This window comes from Pleuronectes platessa, chromosome 1 (assembly GCF_947347685.1).
Source record: "Pleuronectes platessa chromosome 1, fPlePla1.1, whole genome shotgun sequence".
NCBI lineage: Eukaryota > Metazoa > Chordata > Actinopteri > Pleuronectiformes > Pleuronectidae > Pleuronectes > Pleuronectes platessa.
In genome coordinates, this window is record NC_070626.1 from 22,995,677 (window position 1) to 23,010,235 (window position 14,559).

Below are 14,559 nucleotides of genomic sequence, written 5' to 3' on the forward strand. Positions count from 1 at the left end.
TTAATGGATTCTCTGATGACACATTTCACCCGCGCACTGATTGTAATTGCTTTTTACATGACAAGTAATAGTGCGAGGGCTTTGGAGACAGAGAAGAGTCCCTGGAAAATAGAGACCTATGAAATTAAACCTCGGTTTTCAATTTGGTCTCCCACAAGAGTTGAGCAATTAAATTGATTTAACCCAACCGCGGTGTAATAAGACATAAATAAATCTCCAAGTGTCATGGTTTTTGAGAGGCTTCGTTAATAAGGAGAGTTTTATTCCAAAGAAATAAAAATATAAAAAAGGTTTGCTTGAACAAACAAGACCAGATGCTGGTTTGTGTATCTGTGCTTTTCCTCATAATACCAACACAGCAGGTTGAATACACAAGCACTCTCAACCAGTGACTGTGATATTCATGTGACCTTGGTCGGCAGCACACAATGTTCCTAAAGATGGAGGAACTATCTCTACCTCCTCCCATTGGGCGGAAGACGAAGCAAAAATATCCTGGATTCAGATGACGCCAAATTTCTGTTTTTCATTTGGAGCCGGAGTCGGCACAGCAGTGATCGTGGAGGGTAGCTGAGGTAGAGAGGTCCCGCCATTTCATGCAATCAACCAATCAGGTGTCGGTCTTAACTGTCAGTCATGATGTTTCAACCTATTTTTATAGCATCACACTATATGTATATTGTAACCAGCCATCGGGGGGCGATCACGGTCATTAGCCTTCTCTTTTGGGAAGCTTCCTTGTCGTCCATCTTTATATAGATTGTATAGTCTATACAGTGGATGGTCCCTGAATGATTAAAGTGTGGAAATTTTGTGATGGTTGTGCGCAGCTTTGTCCGACTAATTATAAAAAGACGATTCTGAATATGTATTTCAATGCAAAACATGTTCCTCTCCTCAGTACCCTAAGCCCTCCGCAATTTCTTGTGCAAATACATTTTTTCTTGTTTCACACACATTAGAGCTTTTGAAATAAATTCTCCCTCTGTCTTCCTCTGCTGTCTCTCTCTCTCTCTCTCTCTCTCTGGATTTAGGATGAAGACTGAATTACACAGCAGAGCAGTCCTGGATAGCAGAGGCAGAGATTACCCTCCCTGATCTTTCTACAGACAAGAAATAGTTCAGTGCAAAATCCTCCCTGAGGGCCTTGCCACCTCAGTACTGACAGGCTGCATATTAGCATGAATCAGAGAACAGAAAAAGAACAGTTTTATCCTCTTTGACCCACCACTTGACTTGAGAGAGAGAGGCAGTCTGCTGAACCCATGCAGTGGATGTTAGGCCCCATGACCGGGCTGATCTGTGCTCATGCACACTGCCGTGTCAGAGGCATATGGCTCCGGAGCCAACAGGTACAGCATGCGGTGCTTTTTTCTCAACTGACAAGAGACACAGAAAAAGCTTTAGCTCCTAAAGCAGCTTGGATCTGTTTGGCTCTGAAAAGCACATGTGCAGCTTATGTTTGACCTTTTATTTTGAAATATTGTTACAGAAGACTTCCACCGTTTTATTAACACATTTTAAATTGTTAATAATTGTCCATAACTATTTTTAAAAAGTGTTGCTTTATGTCAGACAGAAAACATCCGTTCTCTTCCATTAATAGTTATTTAGATTTTTCGTCATTTCAATGATTTCTATCACAGATCAGTCGTCAGATCTCAAATCACAAATAAGCTTGAAAATTTGCTTCTTTCAGTTTAAAGTTGTTTCTGACTAAATGTGTTTGATCCTGGTGGAAAATGACATTCACAGAAGTACTGGACTTAAATAGTATTTAAAGATACTTAAAAATACTATTGTTTTGATTTATACTTCTACTGCAGTACACACTGGTAAATATTGTAGTTTTTACATGCATTATATATATTTCATAGCTTCAGATAACGACTGCATAAACTAAACATGAATATAGTATTATCTTATGTTATATTATATTACAGTGCCTTGCATAAGTATTCACCCCCCTTGGACTTTTCCCCATTATGTACTGTTACTAACTGGAATTCAAATAGACTTAAATAAACTTTTTCCCGTTTGATCAACAAAACATGCATAGTACTTTGGAGGTGCAAAATACATTTTATTGTGACACAAACAATAATGAGAACAAAAAAGTTGACATCTGTTGGGTGCATAAGTATTCACCCCCCTGTGTCAATACTTGGTAGAACCCCCTTTCGCTGCATTTACAGCTGCAAGTCTTTTGGGGTATGTCTCTACCAGCTTTGCACATCTAGAGATGGAAAGGTTTGTCCATTCTTCTTGGCAAAAAAGATGAAGCTCAGTCAGATTGGATGGAGACCGTCTGTGAACCGCAATCTTCAAGTCTTGCCATAGATTCTCTATTGGATTGAGGTCTGGGCTTTGACTGGGCCATTTTAAGACATTAACATTCTTTAATCCAAACCATTCCTTTGTAGCTCTGGCTGTATGTTTAGGGTCATTGTCCTGCTGGAAGATGAACCTCCGCCCCAGTCTCAAGTCTTTTGCAGACTGCATCAGATTTTCTTCAAGGATTTCCTTGTATTTGGCTCCATCCATCTTTCCCTCTATTCTGACCAGTTTCCTTGTACCTGCTGAAGAGAAGCATCCCCACAGCATGATGCTACCACCACCATGTTTCACTGTTGGGATGGTGTGCTCAGGGTGATGGGCAGTGTTGGGTTTTCGCCACACATAGCGTTTTGCATTGAGGCCAAAAAGTTCAATTTTGGTCTCATCTGACCAGAGCACCTTCTTCCACATGTTTGCTGTGTCTCCCACATGGCTTCTGGCAAACTCCAAACGGGATTTTTTATGGATCCCTTTCAACAATGGCTTTCTTCTTGCCACTCTTCCATAAAGGCCAGATTTGTGGAGTAGACGACTAATAGTTGTCCTGTGGACAGATTCTCCCACCTCAGCTGTGGATCTCTGCAACTCCTCCAGAGTAACCATGGGCCTCCTGGTTGCTTCTCTGATTAATTTTCTCCTTGTCCGACTCTTCAGTTTGGGTGGACGGCCTCCTCTTGGTAGGTTTGCGGTTGTGCCATATTCTTTCCATTTTCTTATGATGGATTTTATGGTGCTCAGAGAGATGTTCAAAGCTCTGGATATTTTTTTATAACCTAACCCTGCTTCATATTTCTCCACAACTTTATCCCTGACCTGTTTGGTGAGCTCCTTGGTCTTCATGATGCTGTTTGATCAGTAATGATCTCCAACAAACTCTGAGTCCGTCACAGAACAGGTGTATTTAAACTGAGATTAAATTGCAGACAGGTGGACCCTATTTACTAATTATGTGACTTGCAAATGTGACTTGTGAATGCAATTGGTCGCACCAGATCTTTGTTAGGGGTTTCACAGTAAAGGGGGTGAATACATATGCACTCAACACTTTTCAGATTTTTATTTGTAAATAATTGTGAAATCCATGTAATATTTCCCCCCACTTCCAAATGATGCACTATTTTGTGTTGGTCCATTACATAAACTCACGATGAAATAAATTTTAATCTGTGGTTATACCATGACAAAATGTAGAAAAGTCCAAAGGGGGTGAATACTTATGCAAGGCACTGTATATTATGCAGATTACCTAACATAGGAACATGAAAATTACACTTAGATGTTTCATTAAACTCCAATAGTTTGTATTCTTTTTGCGCAGATGTAGGTTTTGCAGTGATTTTACAAATTTTACTTCAAAAGAACAAATACTAACCCAAACTTTTTGACATTCTATGCAATAAAGGGTTCATCAAATGAATGATTATTTAATTTTCATTCAAGTTCTCTGAGTAGCCACGTTTTATCTGTTAAACAATAAATGATACACAAAGAATAAGAATCTTAAAATAGTTCCGATTGTATTTCCATTTCCATCCAAGTTCTCTCAAGATCAATACAATGTAAAGTTTATGATGTGAAAAAGTATTTGCTGCTGTATTCTTTCCTGATTTCAACTTTTCCAGACACCAGCCCATGATAAATGATGAAGCAACACTATTCCTAACCCTAACCCTGATTTCAACCTACTTCCGGTTTTTACAATCACAAAACGATCCGTTCTACATTTTGAAACCATGTCAAATAGTTTCCTGACTTGGCAGCGGGGAGAGCAAACAGTCAGTCAGTTTAATAATCCTAATCTCCTGTGTGACTCCCCACTGTGTGCACTGATGTTCCGTGAGCACTCCTTACCCCCGTGCACTGAAATGATCGTAATAGTGTCATTACTTGTTGCTAAAAATACTGCCTCCTTTCCGGGGCCCCGTCACTGTGCCACGTCTTATCATGTTTGCTTTTGTGTGCTGTGGCAGAGTCATGTTGAAAGTAACATCCGAAAGCCTGATCCACTAAATGTCTCATTCGTATAAGCTGCTGCTTCAGCGCCTAATTAAGAGGCATGAATAATGCAGCAGCTCGTGTCGTGAATGGAACTGGCAGCGCGTCCGCCCTGGATGCAGCGAGATGATGTGTCAGCCCTCAGTCAGGAGCTGATGTGAAGTGGGACACCCACCTTGCACTGGAGAAGTATGGTGTGCGTGGGAACCATGAAAAGGGGGGGGGGGGGGGAATATTAGGGCCCAGATTTGAGCGTGACTTATGTGATCTGGAAATTAGACATTTTGGAAGGTTGTGCTCGTCTGGCAAACGGCTCCGAGGCCGTGGGGATGGTCCAAACAGTCGCGGCTCCGCTCGTGTGAAGCTGTGAAAAAAAAAAGTAGGTCAGTAAATAAAATGGAACTCTTCTCCCGAAGCGCTGAGAGTTATAAGGCTGAAGCTGCTGCATGGAGGGAAATGATTCCTATTTACAAAGCAGAAGAGTCTTTTCACCATATCGGCTGTAACGTGCTATAACTGACATGTCAGTCAGGTGCAAACAAAGGGGAGGGGGATGATTAATTATTTTTTGTGCCTCCCTGTGTGCAGAAAGCATTAATGCACCTCTTAAGGATTAGTGACAGTTTGTCTTATCGTCTCCCTGTGTGCCAAATTAGCTCTCTGCTGTGTGGTGCACAATCCTGCCAAGCACCACCTGACCTTGTGGAGCTGACATGAGGATGAGGAGGACGAAGATGACAACACGCATATATGCAGGCGCCTCAGGAACAAATCAGCTGATTTCTCACAATAAAAGGTGACAAATTGTTGTTACACTCCTTTAGGCCTGTATCAGTGTTTCCAGTCTCATCACAGTTTGATATTAATTTTAATTCCATTTACATTTGTATGTTTTACATCCTCTCCAACTTGTCTTTTTTATATCATCTGCTGCTTTTTCTTGGCTCCACTTTAACTGCCCTAGTTTTTTTTATATATATATATATATATATCTAACACACAGCAGGTTCACTTGACAGCACAGCAGTTCATCAACTCACATTTTTTATAAACGTTCGACTCCTGCTCACATATTTCAAGCTTATTTATGGTCACTTATCTTCGCACCTGATCCCAGTCCTCAGCTCGTGGAGAATGAAACGTGGCTCGCTTCCCAGCAAATTTAGATTTCAGGTGGAATTGGCAGACACCTGTGACTGATACTGTGTCAGTCGAAACTAATTTAACTGACGTGTAAAAAGAGGCACATGAACAGACGTATGTAATTTAAATTGGCTTTTTTCCCCCATATAAATGTAATATCTTCATGGGCTGCATTTGCATGTTTGTGAGGAGTAAAATATTGTGATTCTGAAAGTAAACCTCTCATCGGCGGGAGAGTGAGTTGTGAAAGAGTGAGGAGGAGTGTCAGTGATGAAAAAAGAAGACGAATGAAGAGGAAAGCCAGGGAGGGAAGAGATGAGAGGATTTATTGTGAAACCTATGCTGTAGTCCTGTCTAATAATCTGGAAGCAGTGGGTGGGTAGACAGCGGGAAAACACTTTATTGATGGGACTGTTTACCCCCCCCTCTCTCGGAGAAAGAAAAGGCTCGAACCTAGAAAACAAGAGGGTGAGAAAGCGCAGACGGCTGTCTCCAGGACGTGGGAGGTGTGTGTGTGTGTGTGTGTCTGTGTGTGTGTACGGTGTGTACGGTGTGTGCATAATTAATGTCTGAGCACTCACATAAAGAGATGCAGAAGAATGGGACAGCAGGGAGGCTTGGTGCTGGTTGACGCCGACTGTTGACGGTGCTTTTCTGTCTGAAAATGAAAAATGGAAATAAACGAATAGTAGAAATGATAAAGCTCAGTCATGAATAAATGCAACTTCTTAACCTCGCTGCCGGATACAAGCTGTGCACGTGCAGGAGGCTACAATATACCTGTGATTATCCTTTATATCTTTTTTGACTCCGACAGTGGAACCTGGCCCCGAACAGTTTCAGTCTGTAGCATTGATAGTAAATTTGTATTTGGGTTCTCCTGTGCACAGTGGACAGACATGTGGGGGGGGGTTCTGGATTTGATTATCGGTGCAAAGACGTCACACACAGATGGACTCTCCTCAAACAGGAACCGAATGTGCACTGTTGTGTTGAACATCTTCCATAAAATGTGGAGAAAAACACCAAACACTAATTAGTAAAACGCTAAATTCATGTAAATGTATTTGCTTTTAATGCTCATTCATTAATGATAAAAGAAACAAGTCCACGCTGATGATGAGGGAAATGTTATGACACTATTTAGTATTTCTAGTATTTTAATGTATGTTATTATTGTGCAAGGTGCAAGTTAAGTGAACCCTGACCCTAAGGGCTGGGTCGCACTGAAGGATACATCAGGGGCATTTCCGATTAGAGGCCGGTCAGAGCCGATTATCTGCACAAATAATCCTGAAGTGTGACGGGTTTACAAAATAATCTTAATGCTACCAATTGTGTCGGAGCCTCCCTGATCTGGAATCTGCTCCGACAGAATACTGAGCAAACCCTCAACAGCCAATGAGAGCGAGCCGAGCACGAAATGTCACCAACCGGATGTTGCGTGGTTGTTTAGCTACAACTATAAACAACAACAACACATTTACAACTCACCTGCACCTGGTGCTGCAAAAGCTTATTCCTCCTTCTCAGCCAGGACCATATCTTTTTCCTCATTCTGTTTTTACTCCGCAAAAACCGACTGTGGTTTGCCAGTTTTTTTTTTAAATCGGTTAAGAGTTGAAAATCCTCTAGTGTGAACCAGGGTTAAAGGAAAAGGCAGAAGATCAATACAGTCCGTGTTCTATATGATCTGAGGATATCGAACATCTGTTTTAAAACTGCATTGCAATTCACCAAATAGTTGTTGAGATATTTTAGTGGTGAAACAGATCTTTTGGCTGAATTGAAATAAAAACAAAAGTGGATTTAGATTTGCTGTTAACACCATTGATAAGCCTCCTTTAGTTTAAAATGACCTCACTCGTCTTTTTCAGCTGTTTGTCTCCTTCACTCAGTCAAAGACACGTCGTGTAGTTAAGCTTTTGAAAACACTGGTTTCACGGTGAACAGAAGCCTCGCCTGCCGCCGCACTGCGCTGATTAAAGCTCCCGTCTACGATGAGGCTAAACGTTAGCTCACGTCAAGGTCACAGTTATAATTCTGAGTGAAACAGAAACCTTGATGGGAATATGAAATTAATCTCCGGATGCGTTTAAGCAGCGCTCAGCATTATTCTCCTCAGAAGGTCCCAGGAGCCGCTCTTCAGTGTACGCAGATAAAAGACTCCGAAGACTTTGGTTCCTACCATCTGAGACTTTACCTCAGAGTAATTCTGAAGACACCAAAGTGTATTGTAATTGGACTCACTCCAGCAGAGAAAATACTGCAATGAGAGTTATTCAAAATGCCCATCTTCACCTCCTTTAAAATGCAGGGGTTCATTAAAATCCCCCTGTCCTGTCTGTGTGGGAGGTGACCACCGGCCTATTACCACCCAGCTTCCTCCACCACCAATTACCTGTAATGAAAAAGGCCAAAGGCAGAGTTTCCTACAAAGAATAACTGCACTTTGAACACCTGTTAACAGAAAATGAAACATTTCATCAACTTGATTTGTTGATGTAATTTGACTTTAATCCAATAAAAAGCATTACAACATTTCACATCTTATTATTCAGACTTTAATTATTTAAAGGAGCTTTAAAAGGCTTTTGGGAAAATTGAATAGTGCACCAAAATTTGGTTGGTCTCCTAAAAACGAAATAGTTTGTTCAAGAATCATTAGATTTTTCCATTATGTTCTGAAATAGAAGAAAACCTTTGCTAGCCACAGTCAAAATTGGCTTTTATCATGCATGAGAAACCACTGACTGCATTCAGTGTGTGATGGTCTTAGTCAGTTGCTTGTGGGCTGTTTCCACACATGTAGATAAGGCTATTTATTTAATGTGGAACAAATTCATCAAGGTTTCTTAAAATATACAAAAATAATCAGCTCTTCTACTTCTACTTCTTTTATCGAGCACTTTGATTAGCTGATCAACAGGAAGGTCACTTGGACTCTGCCAGAATAAAACATCAAATCACAGCCACGTGTATAAATAAATGTATGACAGTAAAATCTGAATTATTATTCATTTAAAAAAAAGACCGGATGAAGTCATTCCAGGCGCCACTTCAGATCCACAAAGAAGAAAACATCTGAGCCACAAGGACGAGAGGAACAAATTTCATTTAGCTTTTCCCTAAAAACTGTATAATTTAGACGATTGCACCGAGCAGTTGTAAAAACCAGTTGTATTTAAATGCACGATTGTTTGGTGCAACATCTCTACAGTATATGAGCCTGTGACTATAAGGTTACCATGATCTCACCCCTTGGAGGGGTAGATAAAGATGACACTCAGGGCGGCTGCACCTCAATACGGCTGTGTTGCACTCCTATTCTCAAAGTCATATAGAGGTGACTGTATAAAGCACGACTCATTCCAAAATTCAAGATACAGTCACCGGCTAAAATACGACTGTGAGGAGAGAGCTGAGCTGTAAATCAAAGATCTTGATTTAATGCTCGGCCCTTGTTCCCACTCTCACCTGAGGGGACGACTGAAAAATGGTGAAATCGTGGAGTTGAGATGAAGAAACAGCTCAGAGGAGAGAGAGCGGTCGAACCGGCTCAAACCATCAGAGCAACGGGGACAGAATCCTGAGCAGACCCACGTCACATTCAGTTCACTGCCTCAAAGCACAGCATTGGCCAAACGGCAACAGAAACTGATGCATCTTCTTTATTTGTATTATTACAAAAAGTCATCTCATATATGTTAAAGGAATTGGCAGCAAAGAAATACACAACAGTTTCTGATGTTATTCGCCGAAGTTTTGTGTTTTGAACTCACACTTTCCAAAAAAAAGAAGCTGTGATTTATGCTGGGGAAGAAATCATTTTGAAGCCGAGGGGAAACATGAAACCCTGGATTACAAGTCCCAGCAGGTCAGCCAAAGGGTATTATCTGACAAAAGGACGGTTAGGCTGCTCTGCTCGGCCCTCCAAGCTGCTATGAGCTTAACCAGGAGCCGGCAGGAGGAGAAAATAAATAAAAGGATGGATGACAAGCCTCAGGACGCTGCAGGAGAAGAGTTACTCCACAGACAGATATAAATGCAACAAACAGTCTCAAGAATAAACTAATACAAACTGATATGTTGTTGTTAACTTTTATTACTCTTATGTTTTGGGCATGATCTCATAAACAAAATGAACACACTCAAACAATCAGAACACTGGTAAAACCAACATTTTGCAATGATGCAAACTAGAGCTTTGGTTGAATCTGCACCAAATCTCAAACATTCATAAATATCAGTCCCCTTAACATGCCGGATTTATTTCACCGAGATATGTGAAAAAATTGAATATATACACATTGTTTATTTAATAAAATAGTTATTTGATTTATTCACGCTCAATGGAAAACACTTTAATAAATAGGAGCCTTTGCATTTAACTTAACAAAGTTAGATAAAAATTGAATATGTATTTTAAATACATAAACCCACTGTTTTAGGAAAAATGTCAACGTTTTTCTTTTAAATTTCAAACAAACACACAAACAAACAACACAACCTTCTTGGCCTTTTCTGATATCATTGGAAAGGAAAAGTAAAGTCTGCCGCTAAAAGGTTAAACCAGGAGCTAAGTCTGTTAACTTAACATCTTGGACACATAGTATCATCATTCTCCTTCTTGCCTTTGTTTCTGCCGATTTGTTTAAAACCTGTCTGAGTGTTTGACTGCTTGTGCCTGTCTGACCTATTATCAACAATTTCACTGTGTTACAAGATCTCAGCAGCTGTGATCTTTTCATTATAAAACATTCAACAGACAAAGCAAGCTGTTAGGGCTGTTTTCCTTTGAAGACCATTGTAAAAGAGAAAATACAGAAATGTCTCTTCAGTTGAGACATTGAGTCTCCAAACATTTGAGAGTGAACGTGTTATTTAAGAGTCTGTGACGCGGTGAAACGCATTCAAGATGACGCCGGTGGATGGGGGTGCAGTTTCATCAGCATTTGTCCCCTCTGCTCCCTCATCCGTCTCAATATGAGACCATCAAAATAATCACAGGAGAACTTTTCCTTTTGGTGCCAGTGAACCTGTGTAACCCGACCTCTGCGTTCAGCCCTGAGGCTCCTTTGTCTCTGCGCCTGCTGCCATGATGCCATGTTATCTACTTAGAGACTGAACTCCACTCTTTAACAGTGTCATTAACACAGTGGTTCTACAACGGCTCCAACTTTGACGGCGCCAAACTCGTCATATAATTGGTTCGGCCGCGGCGCAACAGTTGTGACTCGGTGAAAAATCCTCGTGGACGAGACGTGAAGATGAAAGTACAGTAGAAAACATGTGTGATTAATGTCATTATCATTTTTAAACATTGTGATGGAGTCGAAATGAATCTCCGCTGCATGAAAAGTGGGATTATCAGTAAACAGCAATTTAATTTGCAGAGCAGGTTGACGACTGTTCACAGGAAAAACTACCAGGAACTGTCGGGAGTTGACGTGGGTTTCCACTTTCTGGAAGATTTTCTAGCCTGAGAAGTTTAGCAGTGGTAGTTTTCAGGGTTCATCTGATGATACATTGTCAACTTTACATGTCTCATCCAAGATAATCTGTAGGAATGGAGACAGGGGCACCAGTTTTCTAAGAGAAGCTGCTGACACCAATACACATAAAGCATATCAGCTTTGACATCGCGTGACAAAGTCCCAACCATTTGTCCTCCAAAAATACAGGGAAGCTCGGCACCATATTAAAATGTCCATGGAAAACTAAGCTTTTGACTCTGCAGAAATTGCCTCATCATTTGGACTTCAATTGTCCTAAAGTTCCCCAGTATCCAAGCTCGTCATCAGAGAAACAAAGAAAAGCCGAACTCGCTGCAGAGACTTCTTCTGCTCCGTCATCATGCTCCTCTGCAACTTGTGGGGGGTGGCAGAGGAGCAGTGTTGAAGCTGACCCGGTGTGAAGCCGACCTACACAGCTTCACACCGGGGTCAGCTTCGGCCAGGAGCCCGTCCAGGCCGAGGACACCTGTGGCAGAGAGGTGGAGGAAGTCCGAGCTGAAGATGAGGCAGTTGAGGACGAGGTCGCTCTGCAGAAAGACAGTGAGCCACGGTTTGAGATGGAAACTGTGAAGGAGAAGGACGAGCCAGAGGTGAACGAGATTAAACCTCAGGAGCAGAAGAAGAGACGAGGACAGGAGTGGTGGAGGGCGCTCTGAAAAGCCTGAGCACTCTTTCCTCTGCCCTCCCACACCTCACCCTTTATTCCTTACCCATAGAACTCTTTGTGAATATTTAAATAATGTGCATGTTCTGAATAAATATAATTGATGGAATATCACCCACCTCTAAGTCTTTGTGATTATAGATACTGAATCAATACTCAACTTGTTTTTGAAAAACTTGATGACCAATTAAGTGTTACAAAGTTTTACATGAGGGAGACTTGCAAGAGACAGGCTGAAGAAAGAAGAGCAATCATTCATATGCAGTTCAAGAAACACAATCTGTTTTTACTCTCTAAAACGCAGACCCCTGCATTGCTGCTCTGAGCTCCTTGAGTGGCTCAGATGCTCAAATATCAGTGGGTTATGAAAAAAGTCTGACCTGGAGTGATAACGGTGAAAATGACTAATGGACACAATTACCGTGCAAGTTTTGGAACGAGTTCAGCACAAGGAAGGTCATCGTTAAAAAAAATAATTACTTAAAATGAATACAGAACTTTATTTCATGAGTACCTGAGCAGATTAAGCCTTTGGCTGAAAAGAGAAAAGCTGCAGATAAAATCCAATTTGCATTTGTTCAGTTCTAAGTCTAGACGAATGGAATACGACGTTCATAAGAATAATTTAATTGCTAAATAACTTTATTTATTACTATGATTGCAGCAGTACTGCTTGACACACAGTATTGAAGTTATTCTTCAAAATGTTTACCCTCATCATTTTTTTGTGATTTGTGAATATGGGTTATACAAATAAAATTTGATTGATTGAAATTAAGGTCACTTCATCATCTTCGTAATAATGTTAACATAATTTTGACTGTGATGATAATATGAGAAGACACAGATCTGTCTGTCCACCCATATAGAAATAACCGGGTGGAGACTGAAGCTAATGTCTCAAATCTCTTAGCTAATTTATCAACAGGAGCAGCTTTAATGTTTCCCAAGTTTATTTCTGTGGAATAAACTGCATGTATATATGAACATTATACTGTACATTATACTGTATATGAAGAGTGATCCTTGGCAGTAAAGAGAACCATTTTCGCTTCAACTTCATCTCAAAAGGTGATTTTTGTTTAGGTCCTACACGCGTGAGCCACAGAAGAAATGACCTGACGAGCTTGGCACACGTGAATACACATATCCCTTTCCCTCTCTCTCTGCACACAGACTGTGGCAGCCACACACCAGCAGCACGCTGTCAGGTCCTGCAGCAGGTAGAGGTGAATGGATTCTTCCTCGCCAGTGGCTCCAGGAGCTATCAGCAGCTATCCAGGCCCATGAAGCCAGAGCAGGATTGAGTTTGAAAGATGATAATGGACTCCTGAGGAAACTAATCTATTTCTAAAGAAGAAAGGAGTATGAATTCTCTTACTTCCCTCCCCACTTCCTCCAGCCTACCCTCTCCTTTCACCGTGTCTCTCAGCAGCAGCGTTATAGGTCAATTTTGCAATTGAAATGTGCCAATTAAATGGACCCAGAACAGCACGGGAGCTGCTCCGAGTGGAGAGAAGCAGATGTCTTGAATCCATGTTTGCTCCGGCAGTGTTGGAAAATGCAGAAGAACATACAGCACACACTCAACACTTCACTTCACACGATCTGAAAAGAAAAAGTTCATGTTTCCCTCTTTTGGTATAAGAATAACAGGCTTTTTTAAATTGGGCTTGTAAAAATATTTTAAATTTCAAATCCACCATTAATATGCATCTACAGATCATTAAATTACTAAGACATTTTTACAATGTGTGCAGTACTTACATTTGTGAAATTGGTTGTTATAGTTCATTATTAGTGCTAAAAAAAACAGCAGGTAACTGATAAAAAAAACAACAGGACAGATAATATTTGCAAAGCTGAACCGTTTGCTCTCTGACAGGAGCCCCAGTGTCTCGTCTCTTTTCCGCTCGATGAATTCACTCCCGCCGTGTTTCTGCACTGTTTCGAAGTGCTGCTGCATTACACTGGAGCACAATACGTCCACTGGCCCTTTTTTCATTTCTGGATAAATAAGCTTGAAATCAAGTCTTGAAAGTTTCACGCTGCAAAAATGCAGCTGTTACAAGGCCGGGAGCATATGTAGACAAGGCAACATCAAGACCCAGACGGCTCCTGTCAGTCTGAGAGCCCTGGATCTGCCCTCCATCTCCGAGTCCTCGACGGGTGGATGATGATAATGATGATGATGTCTGTGATCGCCGGTCACATCTGGGCTCACTGAGGAGAGAGCAGAGAGCAACATGGCAGTCAGCAGGATGCTCCCTATCAATATCACATTATGAAAGATGTATTGACACAACAGCTTGGAGGGACAAGGCTGGTTCATTGTGCATGTTTTCTTATTGTCAACAAAACGCAATGAACAAAACAAAGACTCCACCCATCTCTCAAACCATTGAGGTTTCACTCTGCTGCCTGGGGCACATATTATATATCGATTTTATGCTTATGCATTATGTAAGCACATTAAGGAAGTATGCTTCAGATGTATAAAATGTTCTGTCGCTGGTTTCGTTAATTAGAATTTGACCTGGCAGGAAGAATCAACAGGAGAACAAGTTTTAACCTTTGAATCCTGAAATGTGTCAAAGCTAAAAGAGCTCCTCATAAAGATAAAACAGACATTTAATATATTGATCAAATGTCATAGAGAAAAGCTTAAAATCACAGCCTTCACTTATAATTATCGGAATCGACCGATACGATTTCTTTTATCTTGATATCATTTTTGGCCATATCACTTTGCCCTAGGACGGACGGATGGACAGACACACACACAGTCACACACACAGTCACACACACACGTAATGGAATTTACTTCCATATCTGGGCATGGTGGCTTTAAGCAAACTTACTTAAAGGAGTAACAGTGTATTATTAGAAGTTGATTAATAGGCC

The 14,559-nt window shown here is 41.0% G+C and overlaps 1 protein-coding gene across 1 annotated transcript in view; it reads right to left on the reverse strand.

Moving 5' to 3' along the window:
• Positions 1–12,135: 12,135 nt before the first annotated feature.
• The window catches only part of gpc5a (glypican 5a), a 121,525-nt gene continuing 119,101 nt past the window's right edge, over positions 12,136–14,559 (reverse strand). Inside the window, exon 9 of the mRNA XM_053413307.1 lies at positions 12,136–13,878. Coding sequence (XP_053269282.1) covers positions 13,721–13,878 — 158 coding nt within the window. The 3' untranslated portion in view covers positions 12,136–13,720. The remainder of the gene's footprint in view (positions 13,879–14,559) is intronic.